The 24,962-nt window shown below is 35.6% G+C and overlaps 1 protein-coding gene across 1 annotated transcript in view; it reads left to right on the top strand.

The window, feature by feature from the left end:
- Positions 1 to 5,826: 5,826 nt before the first annotated feature.
- LOC109076953 (protein diaphanous homolog 1-like) overlaps positions 5,827 to 24,962 on the top strand; it is a 93,798-nt gene continuing 74,662 nt past the window's right edge. Inside the window, 13 exon segments of the mRNA XM_042737719.1 lie at positions 5,827 to 5,890; positions 6,477 to 6,637; positions 6,721 to 6,746; positions 8,923 to 8,980; positions 8,982 to 8,993; positions 9,082 to 9,225; positions 10,671 to 10,769; positions 10,856 to 10,966; positions 11,094 to 11,211; positions 14,653 to 14,770; positions 19,665 to 19,780; positions 21,661 to 21,725; positions 24,538 to 24,717. Of these exon segments, the coding sequence (XP_042593653.1) occupies positions 5,827 to 5,890; positions 6,477 to 6,637; positions 6,721 to 6,746; positions 8,923 to 8,980; positions 8,982 to 8,993; positions 9,082 to 9,225; positions 10,671 to 10,769; positions 10,856 to 10,966; positions 11,094 to 11,211; positions 14,653 to 14,770; positions 19,665 to 19,780; positions 21,661 to 21,725; positions 24,538 to 24,717 (1,272 nt within the window).

The raw sequence follows: 24,962 nt of genomic DNA, 5'->3' as shown, positions 1-24,962 counted from the left end.
CTGTCAGATTCAATCAAACAGTGTACTTATACAGTTGACTTTTGGAAGGGTTCCGTCCAGTCTTGTTGGCTTTTTAAGTTGTGTTTTTTCTTGTCATCATTCTCTTCAAATGTGTCTGTCTGACTGACTGCTGGATGATGGTGAACTATAAGGGTGAATCAGATGTGTCAAGGTCATATTTCTACACACACACACACTTATTTAAATAAATGAATAATATTATTTATTTATAATTTTATGCATACTTTTTGCATAAAATTAAATCATTATGATTTCTTTATATATATTATTATATAATGCATGCTTTTATTCATCAAAAGCCACAAAAGATCATAAGTGGCAGTAACTACATTTATTATGTTACAAAAGATTTCAATTTCAAATAAATCCTGTTATTTTAAACTGTCTGTTCATCAAAGGATCAAAAATATAAAAGTTTCAATGTTTTAACAAAAAATGAAGCAGCACAACTGCGAAAGATCTACATATTTGGATCATGTGACATTGAAGACTGGAGTAATGATGCTGAAAAATCCAAAAAAAACTTAGATCTCAGGAATAAATTACATTTGACAAAATATTCTATAGAACAGTTATTTTAAATTGTAATATTTCCCAATATGGCTTATTTGTGTGTGTATTTTGATACAAGTAAATGCAATACTTGGTGAGCAGGAGCGAAATCTTATTATATTCATTACAATTACATGGTTTGTTTGATGTGTACTGCCAGTTTACAGAGAAACATGGGCAGGGACTTTGTGACATTTCACCGGTATTTTTTGGTTTATGTTAAGCAGTCAGGTAACATCAGACCTAGGACTGGTATACTCATGGACAAATTCAACTTTCTGACCTATTAAAAATGATATTATCCACCTGCAGGTTTGTTCCCTATATAGACTGAAGCAATGCTCTGACTAGATGTCAAGCAGAAGTGCACAATGTCCCCCAGAAAAGCACAAGTGTGTGTGTGTGTGTGTGTGTGCTTTACTGTGAGGCACTTTGTGCACGGGGAGTGGCTTGTCACCCCTTCAACAGGCGTGTCTGGTGGGGCCTGCTTGAAGTATGACATCATGTCAACACACACACACACCCACACATTCACACACACATTCCCCAAGCTTCAGTTGGCAAACCGAAATGAACATTTGTCTCCATGGAAACCAAGCAGACAGAAATTCTACACACAAGAATGGCTATATCTGTGACTATTTTAGAAGGGAACGAGAAATGCAGAGGTGCTTTCAGACACACACTTGTATAACTGTATAAATCTCCATGTGATGTATGTGGGGACTCGTTTACATATCTTAATGAATGAGGGAATATATTAAGATGAACTGATGAAATGTTCGGGTCCATGTAAAGTGTGTGTTTTTGTGTATAAAGCTTTAAAACAGTGTGAAAAATTATATTCTATTATATTGCAGATTTTATCAGTTCTGTATTTTGTCTCCTGCCTGTTCCATGTTCTTCACCAGTGAGGTGTGTGGTTTTCTGGGTGGTTATGAAGTGTGTGGGTGTGTATTGGTGAGGTTGGGGTGTAGCTGTAAAGAATGCACTTTTATTGCGTTTGAGTGTGTTTCTGAGTAATCGAGAGAACTCAGTTAAAGCATGCATAGTGAACACACACACACACACACACACACACACACACACACACACACACACACACACACACACACACACACACAGGTAGTTGGATCTGAGTATCTGAGAGCAGGAGGGTCACTTTAAAAAAAAGTAAAATTCAGCAAACACCAATTAAATAAGAAACAAATGTTTAAAAAAACTTCCCAAATCACCTTAGATTAATGGCAAAAGTCAAACCAAACAGTGGGAAATAGTGAAAATGAAAACAATGAAATGAAAAGTGAAATAAAAATAGCAATTGCCATTTAGTTCCATTAAAAATATATATCTGTAGAACATTATTAAAATAACTGCAGATTAAACAAAAATAATCTATTAAAAGAATAAAGTTTAGTAATATTTCAACTGGTATTTAGTTATATTTTGATATTTCCTTGTCTCTCTGTGGCGCGATATTTCATCTACACATAACTGTAGCAATGTTATACGCATTTCTGTGCCACAGGTCATGTGATCCCTGCTGGTTTTGTTTTGTGAGGTCAAAGGTCATGTCTCTTATGGCATTCCACGTGCGCACTAACAGATTCTCCAAAGTAACATTTGGGAAGTATCTGCATTGTTGTGATTGGTCACAAATAGAAACGTCTGTTTACATGACAGGTGACTGTTGATTGTCGGGAAAGAGGAAGTGATGTGATGATGTTATGCTGAGCTGCTTGCCCTTTGTGGCAGAATTAGCTTGTGCAATCTGTTTTTCCCTCCATTTAACAGTAGAAGTTTCAAGTTTCTAGAAAAATGTGAAATGAAAAATGTGTGTGTTTTTTCTGTCTCAAATTCTAGATAACATAGAAAATTCACTTGCATAACTTAGTTTATGATGAGCTTCTGGATTGGTTTTATGGTCCAGTAGGCCTTCCCTTTTCTACTCATTTCCTTTTCCTACTCTTTCTTTTCCACACGTTTTCCTCCTCTCTCTATCTCTCTTCTCGCTCTCTCTTCTCTCTCTCTCTTCTCTCTCTCTTCTCTCTCTCCTCGTCTCTCTCTCTTCCTCTGCTCTCTATCTATCTCTCTATACTTTTTTCTCTTTCTCTCTCTCTCTCTCTCTGTGACAGTTGGTTGTCTGTCTCTGATAAGGGTTGATTTTTCTCTTTCCCGTGCTCCCTGTACAGACTCTCAACGGCTGATTCATGAGAGGTAGGTGTACAGTGTGTGTGTTCTGTCAGTGTTTAACAATCTTCCCCGTCTCTCTGTCAACTAAGCCACATTCCCCACGACCCCTTCAACCCTTCTCCCTGCACAATGTCGTCTGTAGTGAACTTGCGCGCGTTGTCGCCGCTCACCCGTCTGATCACGGCTGACCTCAGATCAGTCGTTTGTGTCTCAGAAACCGGATCTGACGTTCAGCGTTCGTGACTCTCACACACTACTTCACTCCTGTCACAGCAAGAGGACAGAGCGTGTGACGTCATCATGCATGGATCAACAGCCACATGTGTGTTTGTAGCGAAGAGGTTGTCATGATGTTTCAAGTAGCGGGCCAAACTGAAAACGTTTGCAAAATGCATCTTGCCAAGGTCTATGGATTTGCCAGGAATCATGTAATGAGGAAAGTCTACACACAAGGATTTATATAATAAGAGAGCAGCTCTAAGAATATAATTAATCAGCTTGTATAATGTTTCAAGTATATAGTTTTAAATGTTTTTTTTTTTTTTTTTTCATTTTATTAAACTTTTCCAATACTGACCCAGTCAGACCAATACAAATAAATTAATATCAGTATTTATTAATTAACAGATTAATGAACTTATTTTATTTACTTTTTCCCACTTACTCTCTAACTTTACACTTTACATGCTTGCTTGCTTACTTGTTGTTTTTTTGTTTGTTTGTTTTTTAAGTAAAAAAATTAAATAAAAATTCTTTGCCAGATTCAAATGTATTCAAATTGGTTATTGGTTATTGGTTATTGGTTATTTTAATTATATGAAGAAAAAAAAATCATATTTAATCATTGTCAATCAATCAATCAATCAATCAATCAAAAATAAAAACAATCAATTTTTTTTTAATCAATCAATCAAAAAAAAAGACAATAAATGTGTAAATCAAGATGTTTTTTTTTTTTAAAGGATGAGGTCATCATAGGATGATAGATAGATAGATAGATAGATACTTTTTTTCCAAGACTCTGATACTTTGTGTACTTTTTTGCATTTTAAAAACATAGCAAAATAGTATAGTTTAGGCTGTCACTTTATGATCAGCTATATAAAGATAATGTATATTATTGCTGAGTTATATCAGCTTCTGGTTGTTTTGTATTGAATTGTGTTTGAGGAAATGTCGTGTGTAAGTATTCTCAGATGTTTTCGCTGCTTTCTCTTGTCTGATTGAAAGGTTCCTTCAGAGGAGCCGTAAAAAATTTCAGGATGATCTGGAATTTCTTTAAATGCCTTTTGTTCTGATGCTGACAAGACTCGATGATATAAAATATTAGAAAGACATAAAAAATGAGTGATGATATCAATTTATGTCCCAGCGAAATACTAGCTGCCATTTAATCACAGTGGCACCTGCAAATGGAAGGTCGGATTTGGCATTACTGTGTATTTTTTTTAGTGAGTTCTTGTTATATTTCTATGTACTTTGCCAAATGCAGCAGGACGATTGCGTCTGGTGCGTGCACTGGAACAACCTCATAAATGTACATGTACACAGACACAGTATAAAATCCTCACCATGTATTTTTGCTTGTCTTCTGACATGACCTTTTGACCTTTGAATCTTGTCAGCTGGAGCGCTTCACCAGTATGCGGAAGAAGAAGGAGAAAGTCAGGCTCGATGGCAAACATACCACTCGGCAGGCCGCCCAGTATGAAGTGCCGTCCCAGGCACCTCGCTGAACGAGATGTCAGACAAATCTGTGCAGGAGCTGTTGAGCAGATGATGGGAGTGGTGTGTGTTGTGTGTGGTGTACCATAAGTGACTTAACTGACCAAAATCTCCATAAATTCCATTTTGGACACATTCTCATTTGTAAAACTGGTAAATGAAGATTTTTTTTGCAACTGGAAAAATGCAGAAAGTTTTCTGTTAGGCTTATGGTTTGGATTAGGTTATAGTATTTATAATTCGCTGTATAAGAAACATACTTAAACACAATAAAGCCTATGCAGTATTCCAATTTAGCTAAGTGCCGTGGTTCATTTCTGACCCTTTTGCGATGCAGTTGTTTGTTTGTGTGCCTGGTTTAAAAAGTAACAGGTATATAAATATATAAGTATACAATAAATAATAATTTAAAAACGTACTTAAAGATAAAAAAAATAAATACCCAAAAAATTATATCATGATAAACAGTGAGCCGTGATGCATCTGAAACATCAGTACATTTATATTACCTAAGAAGTTAAAAGTAAATAGGATATCATTAGAAAACTGCGAGCTTTCAAAGGCGTGCATTTTTTAATTTTTAAATGGGCCGAATGTAGCACCCACCGGACCCCCCCTCCAGGACAAGAGCGCAGCGCCGCGTTAGAGCAAAGCACAGTTATTGAACCAATTCAGACGCAGTCCAAAACAGTAATATAGAAGTTCACTTCAGGAAAGTAACAAGTCCATCAATGAGTTTGAAGTACGGTGTTTGACAAAACAGCAGCAAACGCGAAAGAAAAGCGCAATTCTATGGCTATTATTAGCTCCCTATATTAACGCATACAGGTACAGAAGGTGTGGGAAAGATCCACAATCTTCCAGCTCTAGGATAACGCTTATGAACATTAACACTAGGTTAGGGAGCAAATTAATGTGACTTATGGTAAAAAAAGTGGCACTCTGTGGTGCAGCAGGATTGGCACAGCATCACCTCACCTTACTGAATGTTAAAAATCAGCTTGTTAGCTTAAATATCCACAAAAAACAACAAACAACACTAAAAGATTAAGGCGTGGCAGTTTATGTCAATCAGATGAACATTTAAGGTTGTGTTCGTTAGTACAGGAACAGCAGAGTATTCTTTTAGAACGAATCATCGGGTCCAATTCAATTAACTCTAAAATGACGTGAGCTTGATAAAGACACCCAGCCCTGGTCTGATTGCTGATGTTGTTGGTTCAAAAATATAAATTGTTAATTAGTCTGGTAACACATACTACCAACAACAAAAAACGTAGGAGTATGAATATGTTGGTAAAATAAAGCTGTAATGAAGACTTTAGGGACATAAAAATGTCGTACAAAGGTCCTATCCGAAATTTGAAAATTATTGGGTCTTTGGTGCGGGTAATTGGGTGTAGGTCCCCACCAAATGACAGAAGGAAACATACGCCATTGGCCAGTGAGCACACTTTTGTTGAATGCTTGTTAATTCGTAAAAAAAAAAAAAAAAAAAAAAAAAAAAAAAAAATATAATAATTATATACAATATATATATATATATATAATATATATCTATATCTATATTCTGTAATATACTCCTTTAACAAATTTTAGTTGGATCTATAAGTTATATTTGTCATATGAATTACATAATAATTGATGCAAAAGTAAATTCACTTAAAACACATTCGTGTGATTAACATTCAGATTAACAACACTCATTTTGGGGGTATTTTAAAAATATGCAAACATAAAACTAATGGTATTAAACAAACATGTTTAATATACATATATAATATAAATCTAATAATTTCATATTTCATGATTATTAATTATTTTAAATTCTATTTTATTTAAATTTATATTCATGATAAACACCCTTTTTTTTGGATCTATTAATTTATTTTAAATAAAATAACAAAAAATGTAATGGTAAAATGAAATGAAAGCAATATTTTCTCTGTGTTGTCCTTTACAAAATCTTTTCTCTCTGTCTGTAGGTGGATATGAATCTGATGAAGAGAAGAGCAGCGAGCCGCTGCCTCTGAGGCAGCAAGGATCTCGCCATCAAGAGAGAGAGGGTGTCTCAGTACCTGCACACTTCCAGTGCTGTAAGAACACACACAACATACTGTCCAAAAGTCGCTTTAATGCATGCAGGGTAAAGGTTTAATCGCAGAATAATGTACAGTAGGAGGAGTGACCTGCTTCTACCGTAAACTCTTTTGACCCTCTGTGTGGTAGGATAAGAGGCAGAAGGAAGCTCGAAAGTCAGCGCCTGTATACATACAGGAGCTGATAAGACGATCTGAGAGACACCACAGTTACTGAGCTGTGGAGTCACTGCGTGTGTGTCATTAACAATACCCGTCGTACCACACACACACACACACACACACACACACCACACATTACAGTACAGTGAAGGGTTTCCATGTGTCTGATATCGCTAATCGGGCGTGGTGTGTTTCCGTTGGTCCAGAATTGGAGCGAGGTGTTGGCTTTGCTTCTGACATTCCTCAAGAAACTCAGGACGAGAACGAAAGAACCTTGTATGACATAAATAAAAAAACACAAAAACTCACACACATTCATTTTCTAGACTATCTATAATAAGAGTTGATTCTGTATTGAAAGACAAGTTTTTCGCGTTGTGTCGAATAGTGAGAAATATCTAATTAATTTAATTGAACGGCTGAATTGAACCCTGTTAGAACAAAAATTATTAAAACAAATCCTTAACTAAAATGTACAGTACAGGTCAAAAGTTTGTAAAACATTACTATTTTTAATGTTTTTGAAAGAAGTTTCTTCTGCTCATCAAGCCTGCATTTATTTGATCCAAAAATACAGAAAAAAAAAATTAATATTGTGATATAGTATTACATTTAAAATAATTGTTTTTACATTTATATACTTTAAATTATCATTTATTTCGTGTGATGCAAAAGCCTGAATTTGTTTGCATCATTATCACATGATCCTTAGGAAATCATTCTAATATGATGATTCATTATCAAAGTTGGAAAACAGTTCTTGCTGCTTAATATTTTTTTCAGAAACATGTGATACTTTTTAGGATACTTTGATGAATAAAAAAAGTAAAAAAAAAAAAAAAAAAAAAGAAAGGAAAAAAGAAGCTATGTTTTTAAAATATACATATTTTGTAATAACAAATATACACTATACGGCAGTAATTTGGGGGGGTCAGTAATTTTTTTTCTTTTTTTTTAAATAAATCAATACTTTTATTCAGACAAGGATGTGTTTAAATTGATTAAATGATAAGTGATAGTAAAAGAACATATATTATTAGAATATATTATTAGAATTTTTTATTTTTTTTTTGGATAAATGAGCAGTTTTTTTAATCTTTATTTCATCAAATATAATTAGACAGCAAGAACTGTTTCCAACACTCATAATAAATCAGAATATTAGAATGATTTCTAAATGATCACTTGTGATAGACTGGATGATACATGTGACAACTGAAGGCTGGAGTAATGATGCTGAAAATTCAGCTCTGCATCACAGGAATAATTTTTTTTTTTTTTTTTTTTTAAAGTATATTCAAATAGAAAACTATTATTTTAAGTTGTAATAATATTTCACCAATATTACTGTTTTTTCTGTATTTTTGATCAAATAAATGCAGGCTTGTTGAGCAGAAAAAGGACTGCTTCAAAAAAAACCATTAAAAATTGTAATGTGTCACAAACTTTTGACCTGTACTGTATATGTGTGAGGTATCTTATTTGGCGAATCAGCCCCCCCCCCCCCCCCCCCCCCCCCCCCCCCCCCCCCCCCCCCCCCCCCCCCCCCCCCCCCCCCCCCCCCCCCCCCCCCCCCCCGGCTTTTATGGGCTCATGTAGTCCTGATCCTAGTGAGAATATGGAGGAACAACCATCCAGAAATATGCAATCTAGAGCAGATGCTGATATTTTTGGGGGACAAAAGGTATACAATTCTGATTGTTAATCATGTAAATTAGTGAGATCTTTATAACAGTTATAGGCGATATTACCATTAAAATGTAAGTATATTAATATTAGTCGACATCCATATCTCCAATAATGTCTTATGATGATATTTAACTGCTTATAGTAGTTTTATGATCGAAACATATAATGCAATACAATATAATAATGACTGAGAGATGAACAAATTCTTTCAAAAGATACTCACTGATTTTCCTAAAAAAATATTTTTGGATAATCAAGTAAAGTTTATACAACTTCCAGCAACAGCAAAGTTTTGATCATGTCGCTCATTTAGATGCTTTTGTAGAAATTTGATCATTATATATCTAATACTGGGGAAAAGTATTTGTTATACATCGTATATTATGTTAAATGGTATTAGCCAGTTTAGCATCCAGCATTCACAGCAAGTGCAATTGGTATAATAATGCAAATTAGGTCTCTCTCACGCTGTATTTCATAGGAATGCCGGGATTGGTGTCAAATGTCAACATGAGAATCATCGATGTCTCAAAGCTTTCCATGAACAACAAGGTCAGAGCAGTTCTGAGCTCATACTGTAATATAGACGGTGGAAACTGTTCTTAATGTCTCTCTCCATCTGTCTGTCTCTCTCTCTCAGCACGGTCTCAAAGCCATGCTGACGTCAGCAGAAGGAATCCCTCTCCTCGTCCGATCCATCAATCCAAAAGTCCCGCACATGATGGTGGATGTAGTCAAACTGCTGTCTGCCATTCTGTATCCTCGAGCATCCAGGGAAAACATCGTGAGTGTGAGCTGTGTTCAAATGGCATTTCAATATCCATACAAGCCTATCAAGTTCCAATTAGACGCCAAAGGAACAGGGATATCATGTTACCATAGCAACAGTCCTGTGGGACCAATACAAACATCAATTTACTGTCACTGTTTAGCCCTCTATGATCACTATTTTCCTTTATTGTAATTTGTAGCGATGTAAGGACAATTAGATTGTCACAAATAAATTATTTCCCACATAAAACTAGTATTTTGTGTAAAAATTGTTATTTATTGTTTTTTATATTCTCTTATATGGTATATTTTCTTTTCAGTTTCATTGTGAGTTAATGTTTTACTAGTATTGTTGTTTTTGTCATCTCAAATATTATTTGTCTTGTGTATGTGTGGGTGTAATATATATATATATAATTTGAATTTTGTTTTTTATCTCCATTAACGTTTTATCATGGTAGGTTTTAGCCGACTGAGATTTTCTCATGAAATATTTACTTTTTAATATTTAAAATATTTTATTTTATTTTATTTTATTTGACGTAAAGCTAGATAAAATAAAATACAAATATTAGATGAAAACATTATGAAAATACTGAATGAGCAAAAATAAATTTAAGTGCTACAATCACAGAAATATTTTTTTTTTTTTGACGTTATGATAGTTCTGATTGAGCAAAAATAAATTTAAGTGCTACAATCACGGAAATACAACATACACAAAGTAAAAAAAAAAAATGAAAAAATATAAAATATAAAAATATATATGAAAATATAAAGCTCATTCAAAAATATTAAATAAATACTGTAATCAATTCATTTAAAAAAATTTTTTTAAAAACTGTAACATCATTTATTTATATTTATATTTTGAATGAGGTTATTTATTTATTGCTTAGAAATTTAGTTACAGCCCTAAGCAGACATTAAGTCATTGCACAGTGTCACAAATTTTTAATTTTTAAATTTTCTTCAACAGATTAGCTTGTATAATTTTCGATATATATTAGTTTTCATGAACACTTTTAAATGATGTACAAAAAATGTAATTTTCATATTAATAATGTCAAACTTAATAAACAAATAAAAATATTTTATTTTATTAAAAATATATGATATACAAAAAGTAATGTGATTTTGAAATTCAGAATGTCAAACATAATAAAGAAATATTAAAAATAAAAGCAAAACAAAAGTTTGTTTCACACTAACTAAAACATAAAAAAGCTCTCAATTATAATTCTGACCTGCATTCAGTTAAAAAAAAATTGTGTTAATTGGTCAACAAAGATGAGCAATCATTTCACATGAACGAAAAAAAAACAAACACAAATGAGATTTAAGTGCTAGAGCAGAGAGGGAAGGTTTGAAGATGCTTTGAAGACAAACCTCGACAGATTCCGCTTTAAATGATCCACGGAGTCTTTGATTATGCTTTGTGTGTGTTTCAGTCATGAGCGAGTTCTGGAGTGCATCACTGAGCAGGCTGAAGAGCAGGAGATCGAGAGGTTCCAGCCGCTGCTGTCTGGCATGCATAAAAACTCCATCACGCTCAAGGTATAACACTCGTGAGCACGTGACACTCCAGAACACAGGCTGCTGATGTGATGTCATTTCACTGATGTGTGTGTGTGTGTGTGCAGGCCGGCTGTATGCAGCTGATCAACGCTCTCATCAGTCGAGTGGAGGAGCTGGACTTCAGGATCCACCTGAGATCAGAACTCATGAGACTGGGACTCAAAGACCTGCTGAAGGTTCTCAAACACACAAAACACAGTTCACAAGTTCATCACAACTTGTTACTGTCTAACTCATCACTAATTTATATAATGGCACAGTTCATTTCAAGTTTGACTTTAGATCTGTGGTTCGTGTGTGTAGGAGGTGAGGTCGATAGAGAACGAGGAGCTCAAGGTTCAGTTGCAGGTGTTTGAAGAACAAGCTGATGAAGACTCTGAAGATCTTCGCTCCCGGTTGGACGACGTTCGTCTTGAGATGGAATATCCTTTACTGCTGACTTTAATCTGTTCTAAGACAAGTGATTCTCAACTGAGTGGGTCGCGACCCCAAAAGGGGGTAGCATGACTATGTGTTGGTAGGTGGGTCTCGGTGTTAGCTGGTCAAAAAAAAAAAAAACAAAAAAATTAATTTGCGTTTCATGTGTGGATTGGTCTTTTATTTCAATTTAAAAAGGGTTTATTTTAAAACGGTCATTTTGCTGGCCAGAAGATTGGTGCGCGTGTGTGTCCTTTTTTTTTTTTTTATCAGATCACGCGGTCAACTAATGGGTAGCCAGATCGCTGCGTACCCATCGCCATGGGAACCATACCTGTGTTGTTTTTGGACATCTCCAGATTAGAGATGGGCGATCAGCTGCAAATATGACCCAAAACTATTTAAAAAATGCGACCTTTTCGTACATTGAGGATAAAAATGGACAGAAACCCAACCGCGTAGTGTGTTGTGCTTTGTTAGTTTAGTGACTGGCCAATGAGAGCAATGAAAAACCGTCCATCAAAAATGAAGCGCCATCATGTAGAAAACAAAACATTCCCGCATAGAAAGAACAAGGCGGTGGAGTTTTTTTTCAAAGACGTCTCCAGGAATGAGGGGGCATCTACAAAAGGTCTGACAGCGTCTTGCTCCAAAACAGGAACCAAAGCTCTTCGGGCATCTTACCTAGAGCTCACGCCCCCACCCCGCATTGCAAAAGGCCAAGAAACCCACCACAGTAGCGAAGAGCTCATTTTTACCTGCTGCAATGGATATTGGTAAGAGAGGTGCTGGATCAGTCAGACGGCGAGATGATAAACTGATATACCATACCACTTTCCAATGATTTACCATAGGCTCGGCGGATTGAAGGACATGTCTGGTAACATAAAACAACAGACCACAGGCCCGCATCCAGGCAAGCCCTTGACTAAGCCTTAACAGATGGACGAATAGAAAGATATCGCTAACCATGCCATGTTTATTGGTTTATGTGAGGCATGTGTGGGACCGGTGAGTTCTGCCTAAGAACAATGTCCTCTGCAGGCCGAGACCTCTACCACTACAAAAGCAGAGGACATTTTTAACACCCCGGACTTGTATTTGAGAGCACTGGGCCTCAGTTGGGGAATATTGTGTGGGAATCACCACTGATGGAGCTGCCTCTATGACCGGGAAACATTCCGGTGTGGCTGAAGCGAATTCTGGAGAGGGCACCTAACGCGACGTGGAACCACTGCTTTTTGCACCGAGAAGCGCTGGCGGCTAAGAATATGGTACCTTTACTTGATGAAGCTTTAACAAATGTCATCAAAGTGGGTGAACACATAAAACGGAGTGCAAAAAGTAGCCGTTGCTTTTAAAATCTATGTAAAGACCTGGGCTCTGAGCACATGCAGGTGCTGTATCACTCAGAAGTCCGCTGGCTGTCGAGGGGCAAGAGTGTTGTCACGCTTTTACGAACTTAAAACAGAAATCGCCACATTCCTCTCAGAGACTAACTCCCCCGTATGCAGAACTGTTTGACAACGAAATGTGGCTCCTACGAGTTGCATATCTTGGCTGATATTTTTTGAGCACCTCAACACATTAAATGTATCGATGCAAGGGGAGAGGACCCAATATATTTGAACAGTCAGACAAAATTGCTGCGTTCAAGAAAAAGATCTCACTGTGGCTAAATCATTTATCCAAAGACAGACTGGACAGGGTTTCCAACTCTTGCTTTGAAGCACAGCACCTGGACAGTGCGGCCAAAAATAACTTGAAAACAAACTTTAAGGGCACATCTCACTAAACATTCAAGCTCGGTTTGACGACTACTCATACTTCCCAGAGAAACAAACAACCATGGACTGGATACGCGACCCCTTCGGTATCAATGTGGAAAAACATCACGTTGCCAGCAACGAAGAGCATCAGCTGGTGGACCCTGTCAGTGACCTGGACGCTGAAAAAGAGAGTTTTTGGTGAGGTAAGCCTTTCCCACTTCTGGTGCAGCGATGTGATGGACTGAGTATCCATCCCTCGCCACTTTAGCAGTCAAAACGATCTTACCATTTCAGCACAACCTATTTGTGTGAAAGTGGCTTCTCTACCTTGGGGCCAGCTCAAGTCAAGTCAAGCAGAGAAAACAGGTTGGACACTGAGCATGATCTGAGAGTAGCCTGTCTACTGTCACCCCAGACTTTGAAACTCTTATCAAGAGTAAAGCACATCCCCAATTGTCTCATTAACTTACACAAATGACTGGTTACGTGAAAACTTTATTTTGAGTGATTTTGACATTGATTTTATTCACTTTTGTACATGCAGTTGTCATGGTCCTCCTTAGTTTCTTATTAATTTGCTCATAATGCAGTGAAAATATCTTGTTTTGTGGCCTTGTTTATTTGAGTGATTTTGACATTGATTTTTATTCACTTTTGTACATGCAGTTGTCATGGTCCTCCTTAGTTTCTTATTAATTTTGTTCTGAATAGAGTATAAAATAATCTTGTTTTGTGGCCTTATTTATTTAATTAACTTTTGTACATGCAGTTGTCAGGGTCCAGTTACTTATTAAGCTCTGAAATGCACGTTGTACGGGATAATATATGTATGTATGTAGGGTTATGTTTTTAAAAAGATGATATTCACTGTTTTCAACAGTTATTTTTGAATAAATACATTTTGTTGGTTGAATTCTAAAAAAGTGGGTCGCGACTTAATGACCATGGGAAAATGTGGGTCCCAGGGTGGGACCAGTTGAGAACCCCTGGTCTACTGACTTTAATCTGTCTTAGACACTTTTGAAGAGCTTTGGGTTCAGAGCTGGGCTTTGTAGATGTATTATATTTTTTTTGGTTTTGTTGTTGTTTTGATACTGGCCACCAGGTGTCTCAAAAGTGCAGAATCAAGCTGAGGTGATCTTTCAGCTCATATTTTACACTCTATAGAGGGTCATATCACAAAATACAGGGATTTGCCTTACTCTTAAAAAAATATTTTACACTCTATAGAGGGTCATATCACAAAATAGGTCATCATAACATTTACATTTGGAAGGCGCAGTAGCAAAATAAAATAAACAAAAAAAAAGTTGTGTTTTATTATCAGTGAAGACAAGGTTTTGTGCAAAAGGCCTCAATTAATATTGGAAGTGGGCTATAAATACAAAATATACTGAGATGCAGAGATTTTCAATCTGATTTTTCAGGTTTTGTCCACCAGGTGGCATCAGAAAGTCTAAGCTGGATCTTGTGTTTTTGTCATAAGCAAAAGATGAAAAGCAAGTTATTTTTATTCAGAGATATTATATTTTTTTTTTTTGGGATTTTTTTTTTTTTGTTTAATTTTTTGTTTTTTATAGTAAGAACACTGGACAGATGTATTTTCAGTTATGGAAAGTAATCTACATCAGAAGACTTTTTTTTTTTTGTTGTTGTTGTTCTTTAACTCTGTTGTCACGATGTGAATGAAGTCTTCCAGATCTTGATGAACACAGTGAAGGACTCTAAAGCTGAACCTCTCTTCCTGTCTCTGCTACAGCACCTGCTACTGGTGCGAAACGACTACATGGCCAGGTACGAGCGCTCACCTTCACCCCGCAGTGTCCTTTAACCCTGTCGGAAAACTATACAAGTCACAATTGAATTTTGAGCCAGTTGATGCGCGCTATATTGATGAAACTGTGCCTGACAACTTGACATGCTTATACAAGCGTGAGCTTCAGAGGTTATTTGACTGTCAATCACTGATGTTACAGCTGTCAGCTGCTCTCAGCTTATGAGAAATGCCAGAAAGTGATGTTATTGTGTGCTTGCAGTGTAAGAAAACCACCTGTCGAAACTTTGGACAGGTGAAGGAAGGGAAGACGAAGACCTGAATTGTGTATTGAATAAAAAAGCAGAAAGAGAAAGAAGGGGTAGGGGTCAGTAGAAATGTAAAGTTCGATTGCTATCTGTATGTTTTATATGTATGCATAGTCAACATTGAAAGGAATATAATGAACGCTTTTTCCTCTTCATTAACTATCTTAGATAATCATTTTACTGTTCTCAGGGATTGTCTTCCTCATGAAGGATGAATTTAATCAAAGCAAGAAGGTTGTGTAATTCTTCTATTTACTGATTCCAGCAGTCTTTAAGTGGCTTGACTTGCTGCAGGTTGTGGAACAGAGCTAATGTCTTTATTTGGGTTAACTGTCGCTGTGGTTATGAGTGTAACTGAGTTAGAGAAGAGGAATGATTTTGGTGTCCCGTCTGTACAGACATTATTGGATCTGCTCCCGTTGTGTGTACGTGACAATTTCAGAGTCGCATCTCATTGCAAATACAGAGAATCCCAAACACTGACTGTGTGAACATAGATCAGGAATTATTTAAAGCGCTAGCTCACCCAAAAAATAAAAATTCTGTCACCATATTATTTCTATGCTATTATAGTATTTATTTCTATTTTAGTTTTCTGTTTATATATTTCCATTTTAAATTTAAATATTGAATTGTATGTGATTTGGACTTTTTTTTATTCAGTTTAAAAATATTTCTATTTATTTTTAATTGTTCTATTTTTTTTATTTATATATATATATATATATAGTATATATTAATATATATATATTAAATATATATATATTAAATATATATATATATATATATATATATATATATATATATATATATATATATATATATTATATAGATATATATATATATATATATATAATTTTTTTTTTTTTTTTTTTTTTTTTTTTTTTTTTTTTTTTTTACTGAGTGGAAATTATTTTCAGTAATTTTAGTTCTGGTTAACAACAGCAACCTTTTGTTTCTCCAAACCTGTATGACTGACTTCTGTGAAACATAAAAGAAGGAAAAAAAGAACGTTTTATACGCAAAAGCATTATAGAAAAAATTTTTGTACCACCCTGGTCCTATATTACACATCTTCTGAAATCATATGATAGCTTTATGTGAGGAACTGACCAACATTAAGCTATTATTCAACAAAAAAATTCTTCTTTCATTAGTACTGATGTCCAGTTTGTAAAATTATTTTTGTTTGAGTTTGTGTGTTGATTTGGTTGTGAATTGATCACTGAGTTAGTGAAAATCAGATCAATCCAATTACATCTCACTGAAGTAGTTTTTCAGTAATTATAACCTATATTTTCACTGCGTGAGTCATATGGACTGCTGTTCTGATGCTTTTACCTCAGTCTCTATTCAGTATAACAGCATAATAAAGAGCAACCAGCGCAGTCTTTTCAGTTTGCCTTTCATGTCACACAAAAGAAAAAAGTCTTACAGGTTTGGAACAAAACGAGGGTGACTAAATAGAGGCAGAATGATGATTTTTGGGTGAACTTTCCCTTTAAGAGACAATATCGTAGTTATTCTCATGATTGAGTTTGAGTTTATGGATAAAGGAGGGAAACGGGAGAGATGGATGCAGTCAGAGATGAGGAGACGTTTGATTGATGGGCAGCAGGAGGCGGATGCGGTTGCCGTCGGCGACCAGCTCTGAATAAGAACCCAGCCACTGTATGACACCCCCGCTTCAATTAACTAGCAGACACACACAAGCATGTACACACATACACGTCAGTGCATTTAAAGGTTTTCTTGGCAGAGAAATGATTGCAGTGGAGAAAAGACATATTTCTTTCAATTCTGTTTCTCTAACCTGCACGTCTAAAGTCACCCACACACACTCTTATTCTCTCTTAAAACAGCTTTCATGTACACACACACACACACACACACACATACACACTCACACATACACATACACACACACACACACACTCACACACACACACACACACACACACACACAGCAGAGAAGAGCTGGTGGGAGTGTGAAAAGACATGGACAGATGGAGAAAGAGTGTGTGTGTGTGTGTATGTGTGTGTGATGGTTTGTAAACGCTTTCAGGATGTCAGACTTGTTGCTTGTTCCTTGTCTGCTCGATGTGATCCGACAGGCAGGAAATTGGAGAGCCTGTTTCTGTCCTGAGCCTGTGTGTGTGTGTGTGTGTGTGTAATGTTTGGAATGGAACGCTTGTGTACTTCACATTATATACTATATACTATTTTTTAAGTATGTGGACTATTATGCAGTATTAAACAGATTTTCAAATAGTACTGTAGTATATGTTTTCACTACACTGCAAGTATAATTCATGAATAAAATAGCTTGCATTTTTAATTTACTTCAAGCAGAGCTGCATGAATAATTGTTAGGACTGTGATCTTGTTTTGAACACTTATGCAATCTTATTCCTAAATGACAACAGTTCAGCTATGACTATTAAACTTTTGTTAATCACCTTTTGAAAGTAACTTAGTGCTTCAAGTACATTTTGTACCATTAAATTGTTAGGCCAGTAGGTGGAGCTAAATTACTTAAAAAATTAATGTTATTTAATCATTCAAGAGATTCATTCAAAAACACTGATTCACCCAGTATTGATTGGTTAGTTTTTTATTTTTCTCTAAATGTTTTTTTTTTTGTTTTTTGTAAAATATATATAAAAAAATAGATATTTTAAATATACTGCATTTGATCAACTTCTAGTAAATAACATTCCATTTTAGTAGTCTATTGAGAAGGTAATCATGATCTCTATTAAAATAATAATAATATTAATAATAATAATAATAAGTCACTCTTAGATCCTATTTTGGAGTATGAGACCTCATGGAGAACATGAAATGATTAAATAATGGTGAAAATTTAGCTGAACTAACCATTTAATTGCAGATTATGAGCAGAGAAGTGAACTAAATGTTGTGAACATCTCGTAGGAGGTAAATGAGTTTTGAGAAAGAAGCAGCGCACCAGAACTGCGAGATGGAACGGTTTGCAGGTCTTTCTCTGCTGTCATCAGCAGAATCGTTTCATGCGAGTTTCTCTTCAGCGATTAATGTGCTGACACACGGTAGAAAGTGACGACGCCTCCATATAATTATCCTCCAAATATAACCGCAGCTCAAATCCCCGAGCGGCCCGTCTGCCCACAAACAAACTCTCATTTCACCGCTTTAATCACTGACGAGAGAGAATTAATTAGGATTATTCTGATTTCTTCAAAAGCCCCTGGTTAAAGGCAAACGAGCTTTCACACAGACACTAGGGGTCTCTCTCGCTCCACCAAAGAAACCGGGAGTTTGATGGAGAGAGAGGGAAGGGAGGGAAAGAAAAGAGGGCAAATAAAGAGAAAAAGAAACAGCTTGTGGAAAATGAAGAATGTATTGAGTTCGTTTCACACCAGGTCAAGATGGCAGATTTCTCACAAATGGACTGTCTGGAAAACCTCTCAAATATCAAACCATCACAAACACAAAGGTGTCGCCTATTTTCACACTCTCTCTCACACACACAAAAACTATATATATATATGTGTATATATATATATATATATATAGACCTGAATTTAAGGTTTAATTTATTGGAATGTCCTGCCATTTGGATTACACAAAATAAATGAACTAATAAACTTAATGTGATGCATATTTGTCAGGGTTAGATTTTTGTAATATCACTCATAAACTAAATGTGTTTTTAAATGCTTAGTAACCAGGTTTATATATTTATCATCAGTAAACTGACTCATATATAATGCTTGTTTTATATTATATATATATATATATGTAGGTTCGTTTCATTTAAGTTTTAGTCATTCTGTTGAGTGTTTTTGTCATTTTTAGTAGTTTTTTGTTGTTTTTTATGTATGTCTATATAGTTTTGATGTATTTTAATAAAATGAGAAATGTTCCCTCAGAAACGAACTGTCATAAAATATGTGTTTGTTTGACTTTCAATCATGTCAAGTGATTTTTTTTTTTATTGTTTGGAGTTTTGGTTAATTTTATTAGTTTTTTTAAATTGATAAATGTAATTGTTTTCACAAAGATTTGTTGAATCTTAGCTACTTGATTGAATGCATTTAAAAACATGATCATTTAAATAATACAGATAGCTAATAATAAACTGTGCCCTGATTTATTATTATTATATATATTTTTTTAAGTGCAGAATTTATTTATTTATTTATTTTTCCTCCTGTTTCATTTAAGACAGTCACATATGTACCACATTAAGTTTGTTGTATTAAAACTATGTAATTCAAATGGTTGGGCAATTTTCGTGCACATAATTAAGTCTCACTACACACTCGCACACAATCCCATATGGGCTGTGTTTCAAAACTAGCAAGCCGCCTGCCTAGACAGCATTTCTGGTCATCATAATCCACTTTTGATGGATAAGATTGTCTACAGTGTCTCATTTTAAAAGCTCACTGCGTTCATCATGGATGGCTGGTGTGTGCGACCTTGTACCAAACAGTGTGGTGATAAATCTCTTATTTTATTTTATGAACTTGCCGCTCAATATCTCTGTTTGACTTCCTTCTGAGCTTCAGAATCTAGTCAAACACAGATTGACGTATCTCTGTCTCTGTTTGTCTCTCAGGCCTCAGTACTATAAACTCATCGATGAGTGTACGGCTCAGATCGTTCTGCACAGGAACGGCTGTGATCCAGACTTCAAATGCAGGAAGTTTGATCTGGAAGTGGGCTATCTGATAGGTAAGAGGCAATCACAAGACACTATAATGCCACATTTGGCCACAGGGTGGCAGCGTACAGAGTCACACACAAAATATCAAAATATCTCAAATCTCATCCAGAATAATCGGGCGTCACATTGAGAGTGCTCACAAACATGCTCTTTAGGATTTAATAAAAATAAGCTCATTTTGTCATTAGCGTGTAGTATTTGTCGGAGACAGTCTGTGGTGTGGCTCACATTCGATGTGTGGGTCTGATGTTTTCTTCCTCCTTTTCTTCTGTACTTCCCTCTGTGCTTAAACTAAACTGTTTTTCCTTCCATACTACTACCTTCAATATTTAGAACCTTCCTTCTCCCTTTCGTCTTTCCTTTTGAGCTTCCTTGTGAATTTTCTTTTCATACTAACTTCCATACTCCCATTCCGCCTGTCATACTTCCATACTTATAAACTTTCATGCATACTTTGCTCTGTACTTCCTTTCAAACATCCTTCTGTACATCTGTTTTTCCTTTCAGACTTTCCATACAAACATCCATACTAACTTCTTTCCAACCTACCTACTTCCATTATTCCTTCAGATTGAATTCTATACTTCCTTCCTTCCTGTTGTACTTCCTTCCATACAAACTTCCTTACTTCCATTCATCTTCTCTAAACTTCCTTCCATTCTACTTCCATATTTCCATTACTCTTATGGACTTTCGTTCTTCCTTTAAAACCATCCATCCTTTCATCCCACCTGTTGTAATTCCAGTACTCCTCTTTAACTCTTCAGAGTACTTTCCATCTTTCCTTTCAAACTCTGTACTTCTAAACATCCTTTCAGATTTCATCCCTTCTAAACTTCTTTCCATACTTCCCTCTCTTCTTCCAAGCTTCTCTCCACACTTTGTGTTCTTCTATATGAACTTTGTTTTCTTCAAAACTTCCCTCTTTTCTTTCATCTTTTCTTATAAACTTCCATGTGAACTTCCTTTCAAACATCTTTCCATGCTTCTTTACTTCCATTTGAACTTCCATGCATACTTGCCATACCATATACACCATGCTCTGTACTTCAGAACTTCCTTCTGTACTTCCATACTTCTTTTCATGCTTCCTTTTGGACTTCCTTTCAAATATCAATTTACACTTCCATTCCTCCTGTTATACTTCCTTACTTCCCTTTGAACTTCCATGCATACCAAGCTCTGTATTTCAGAACTTCCTTTCATACTTCCTTTTGTATTTCCTTCTGAACTTCCTTTCAAACATCATTCCACACTTTCCATCCTTCCTGTCATTCCTCCTTAATTCCATATGAACTTCCAAGCATGCTGCACTGTCTATTTCTGTACATTCTTTCAAATTTCCTTCCATGCAAACTTCTTTGTGCATTTTCATTTGTACCTCAAATTTTTGCTTGCATACTTGTACTTCCATTCTCTCTGCCACCTGTGATCTCATTATCATATCTCACCAGAAACCCCTCCCATTGGCTGGTGACGTCAGCGCTGACCCTCTCGCTGACTCATCGGTTAATCTAAGCTTTGTTCGCTTTCCTGAGACTCTTTTTTGGTTTGTAACGCCACACATGCGAGTGATATTGATCTGGAGTTCAGAGAGACTTTAGGGCTTGAGAACAGACACTGAAGAGTTTTCCAGGAGCTTTAGATGTATAAATGTATGCTGCCCTTTGTGTGGTGATTTCAAAGACGCTTTTGGGTTTCTTATTTTAGCGTGAGTTTGAGATGGGACAGAGCGAGCAGCAGATTTTAATTAGATCGTTCAGTAATCAGAGCACGAATCACAGGAGGAAAAGAGACTTGTCGCAGTGAAGGGCACTTTACACACACACACACACACACACCTCTAAAACCATCTATTCACTCGCTGGCTGTCTTTCTTTCTCTCTAGATAACATGGTTGATCAGACCAAAGTGGAAATCAGTGAATCTAAGGCCACGGAGCTGGAAAAGAAGGTATTGACTCGGACAAACACACACTTGCTTCTAGAAGAATGACACAGATTTAAACTAAATCATTGTCTGCTAAAATACATCGAATGGCCCTCCAAGATCGATCAACATCAGCGGATCTACTGCGGCAAACACACACACACACACACACACGCAGCCGCTGCTCCCAGACGCCCCCCGCTGTCTCGGCGCGCCTGTCAGTTGACAGATGTGTAATTTGGGAGGTGAGATGAGCAAAACGGAGATTTCCTGTCTCTTCCTGACATCTTCCCTCCAAACTCACCAAACACAGTCTACAATTACCCTGTGTGTGTGTGTGTGTGTGTGTGTGTTTGTGTGCCTTTATCTGAATGCATGTACTGTTGTGTATTCACACATCTTGTGTGGGTTTCTCAGAAAAAAATATCCGGGTCATATTTCACTCCCAAATCATGATTTAATGATTAAAATTACATTAGCATTATTGTAATACAGTGCTTTACTACTGTATTGCAATTTAAAAACTGATTATTTTAAGTCATTTATTACGTTTTTGATTAATTTTGAATAATCATCACAAATTAAATGTAGTGCTATACAACAAATTCTACCATGATGGATAAATGTTAAAGCTAAAATGTACGTGTATTTTTCATATGACATTAATGATGACCATGATATTTTTTTTTCTTATTCTCATTGCCATAATTCATCATGATGTTTTATTTTAATTTAATGTTTGCAACTTAGTAATGACTCTTATTCGACTCTCATTGCTGTAATACAATGTTTTCTTACTATATTACAATTGTTGTTATATAAAGATTAAAATTATTTTAATGAAAATTATTAATTAAATACAATGCTGCAAATTCTGCCATAATGTATAAATGTTACAAATGAATGTTATGTATTTTTTACATCATAGCAATGAAAATTAATTTATTTTAATTTTCACGACAATTAGGCTATTGAGTTCCCAAAATGAAACAATTTCATTTTCATTACTGTAACACGACTAGATGTTTTTCATGTTTCTCTCTCACACACACACACTATAATATTAATAAAAAGTAAAATAAAATACTTAATGGATAAACATAGGGTTTTATATATATATATATATATATATATATATATATATATATATATATATATATATATATATATATATATATATATTAGGGCTGTCAAATGATAATCACGATTAATCACATCCAAATAAAAGTTTGTTTACATAATATATGTATGGTGTAGAGGGTATATTTATTATGGTATATATAAATACACACACATGCATGTATATATTTAAGAAGAATATGTTATGTTTATATATTAATATATGATATAATAAAATATAAATATAAGAATATAAATATATAAATGTAATACATGTAAATAATTTTCTAAATATAGGTAATTATGTGTGTGTATTTATATATACATAATAAATATGCCCTGTACTCATACATATATTAGTAAACAAAACTTTTATTTTGGATGTGATTAAATCGTGATTAATCATTTGACAGCCCACTTATATCTAAAATATATATATATATATAATATATATACTATATAGAATTAGTATATATATATCTAGATATATATATATATCATATATAATATTCATACATACATATATATAAAAATTTGGTATTTTGGTACTGAAGCTGAAAGGCATTGCAGCAAATAAAAATACAAAATACAGTTTAAATCACTTATAAATCAGATTATAAAATGAATCTTTTATAAACAAAGATGTTTTTAAGCAAAACATATTTTTTTCTTTTGTGGGGGTGCAATGTGACCATGACACATTCTTGTCAAGTTTCCTGAGATTTACCCTTCTGTGTGTGTGTGTGTGTGTGTGTGTGTGTGTGTGTGTATGTTTCTCTGTCAGAGCTCAAATAATGTAAACACTGCAATACTCTCTGCTTTACTTATTCATTTGTGCGAGTGTGTGTGCTGTCGGGCTTGTCAGGCTAGTGTTTACTCTTCCTCTCTCTTCCCCTCCTTCCCTTTCTAATTCAGAGTAATAGCAGTGTGTCGTCAGAAGAGCGACAGCAAATGACTCTCATTACTAACACATGGAGAAAGTGTGTGTGTGTGTGTGTGTGTGTGCGCGTGCACATGTGACGCTTCCGTTTCCGCTGCTGTCACGTAATTGCATGTCTGGCTTGCAAACACCCGCCGTCAATGTCACCGGAAATTGTCAACATCTGTCTGTGTGAGGCAGAAGGACAGATTTTGTGGAAGTTTGTGAGGTGAATACTAAAATCCTCAGAGGCTCCATTTGGGCTCAGATTTGTTCTTGAATCTGTCCTCTGAGTCACCCGCACTGACAACAACAACAACCCACCTTTATAGTGATAAACTGAGGGTCACTGTGTAAACACGGGTCACCTGAGAGTTTATTGATAACACAATATATAACTTTGGTCAAATGAAGATTCATACTGTTTTCACAGTATACAAACACACTGCCCTGCTTGAGATTCTGCAAGCGATGCGCTTGACCTTCTGGATGACACGCACAGGATTATACATGCAGTGTAATGAGATCATGTGATGTGCTGTAGCATATTGCGGTTTGAAATGTTTTTAAGTGCCCTATACAGTAAACACTACTGTTCAAAACTTGGGTGTCAGTAACATGAAAAAAAGAGACTTCTTTTATAAGTATAAAAATGTACAGATCTCCAACCATTCAAATGGTTTTCACTTTAATAACTTTTATTTGCCTTGAATGTGAGTTTTGTGAGCTTTCTACACATATACTGGTGGTTAATGCAAATGTGTGTTGTTCTGATGCTGGATGCTCTGTTCTGTGCAGCTGGACGCGGAGTTGACAGCCCGTCAGGAGCTGCAGGTGGAGCTGAATAAGATGGAGTCCGATTACGAGCAGAAGGTTCTGGAGCTGAGCACTGATAAAGAGAAGCTGGGGAAAGAGAAGAATGACCAGGAGAAAGAGAACCAGGGCCTGCAGTCCGAAATCAGCCAACTCAAAGAGAAGGTACAGGACTGTAGCATCACACCCGCAGGAAAGGATGTCATTTAGAGGAGAAATGTGTCATTTGTGCATTACCAGCTTTAGTTAAAAGGCCCAACATAACTTTGGCTCAACCAATGGCATGAATTTAGGGCGGGACTTCCTGGTTGTTTAGTTTGTTTAAAAACAATGGACTCTTTTCACTTTTCTGGGATTTTCAGAAACAGAAACGGAAGTTCCTACATATATTTTACAAATATTTTAAGTAT

This window comes from Cyprinus carpio, chromosome B14 (assembly GCF_018340385.1).
Source record: "Cyprinus carpio isolate SPL01 chromosome B14, ASM1834038v1, whole genome shotgun sequence".
In the NCBI taxonomy this organism is placed as follows: Eukaryota; Metazoa; Chordata; class Actinopteri; order Cypriniformes; family Cyprinidae; genus Cyprinus; species Cyprinus carpio.
This window is presented reverse-complemented; position numbering and strand designations above follow the sequence as displayed.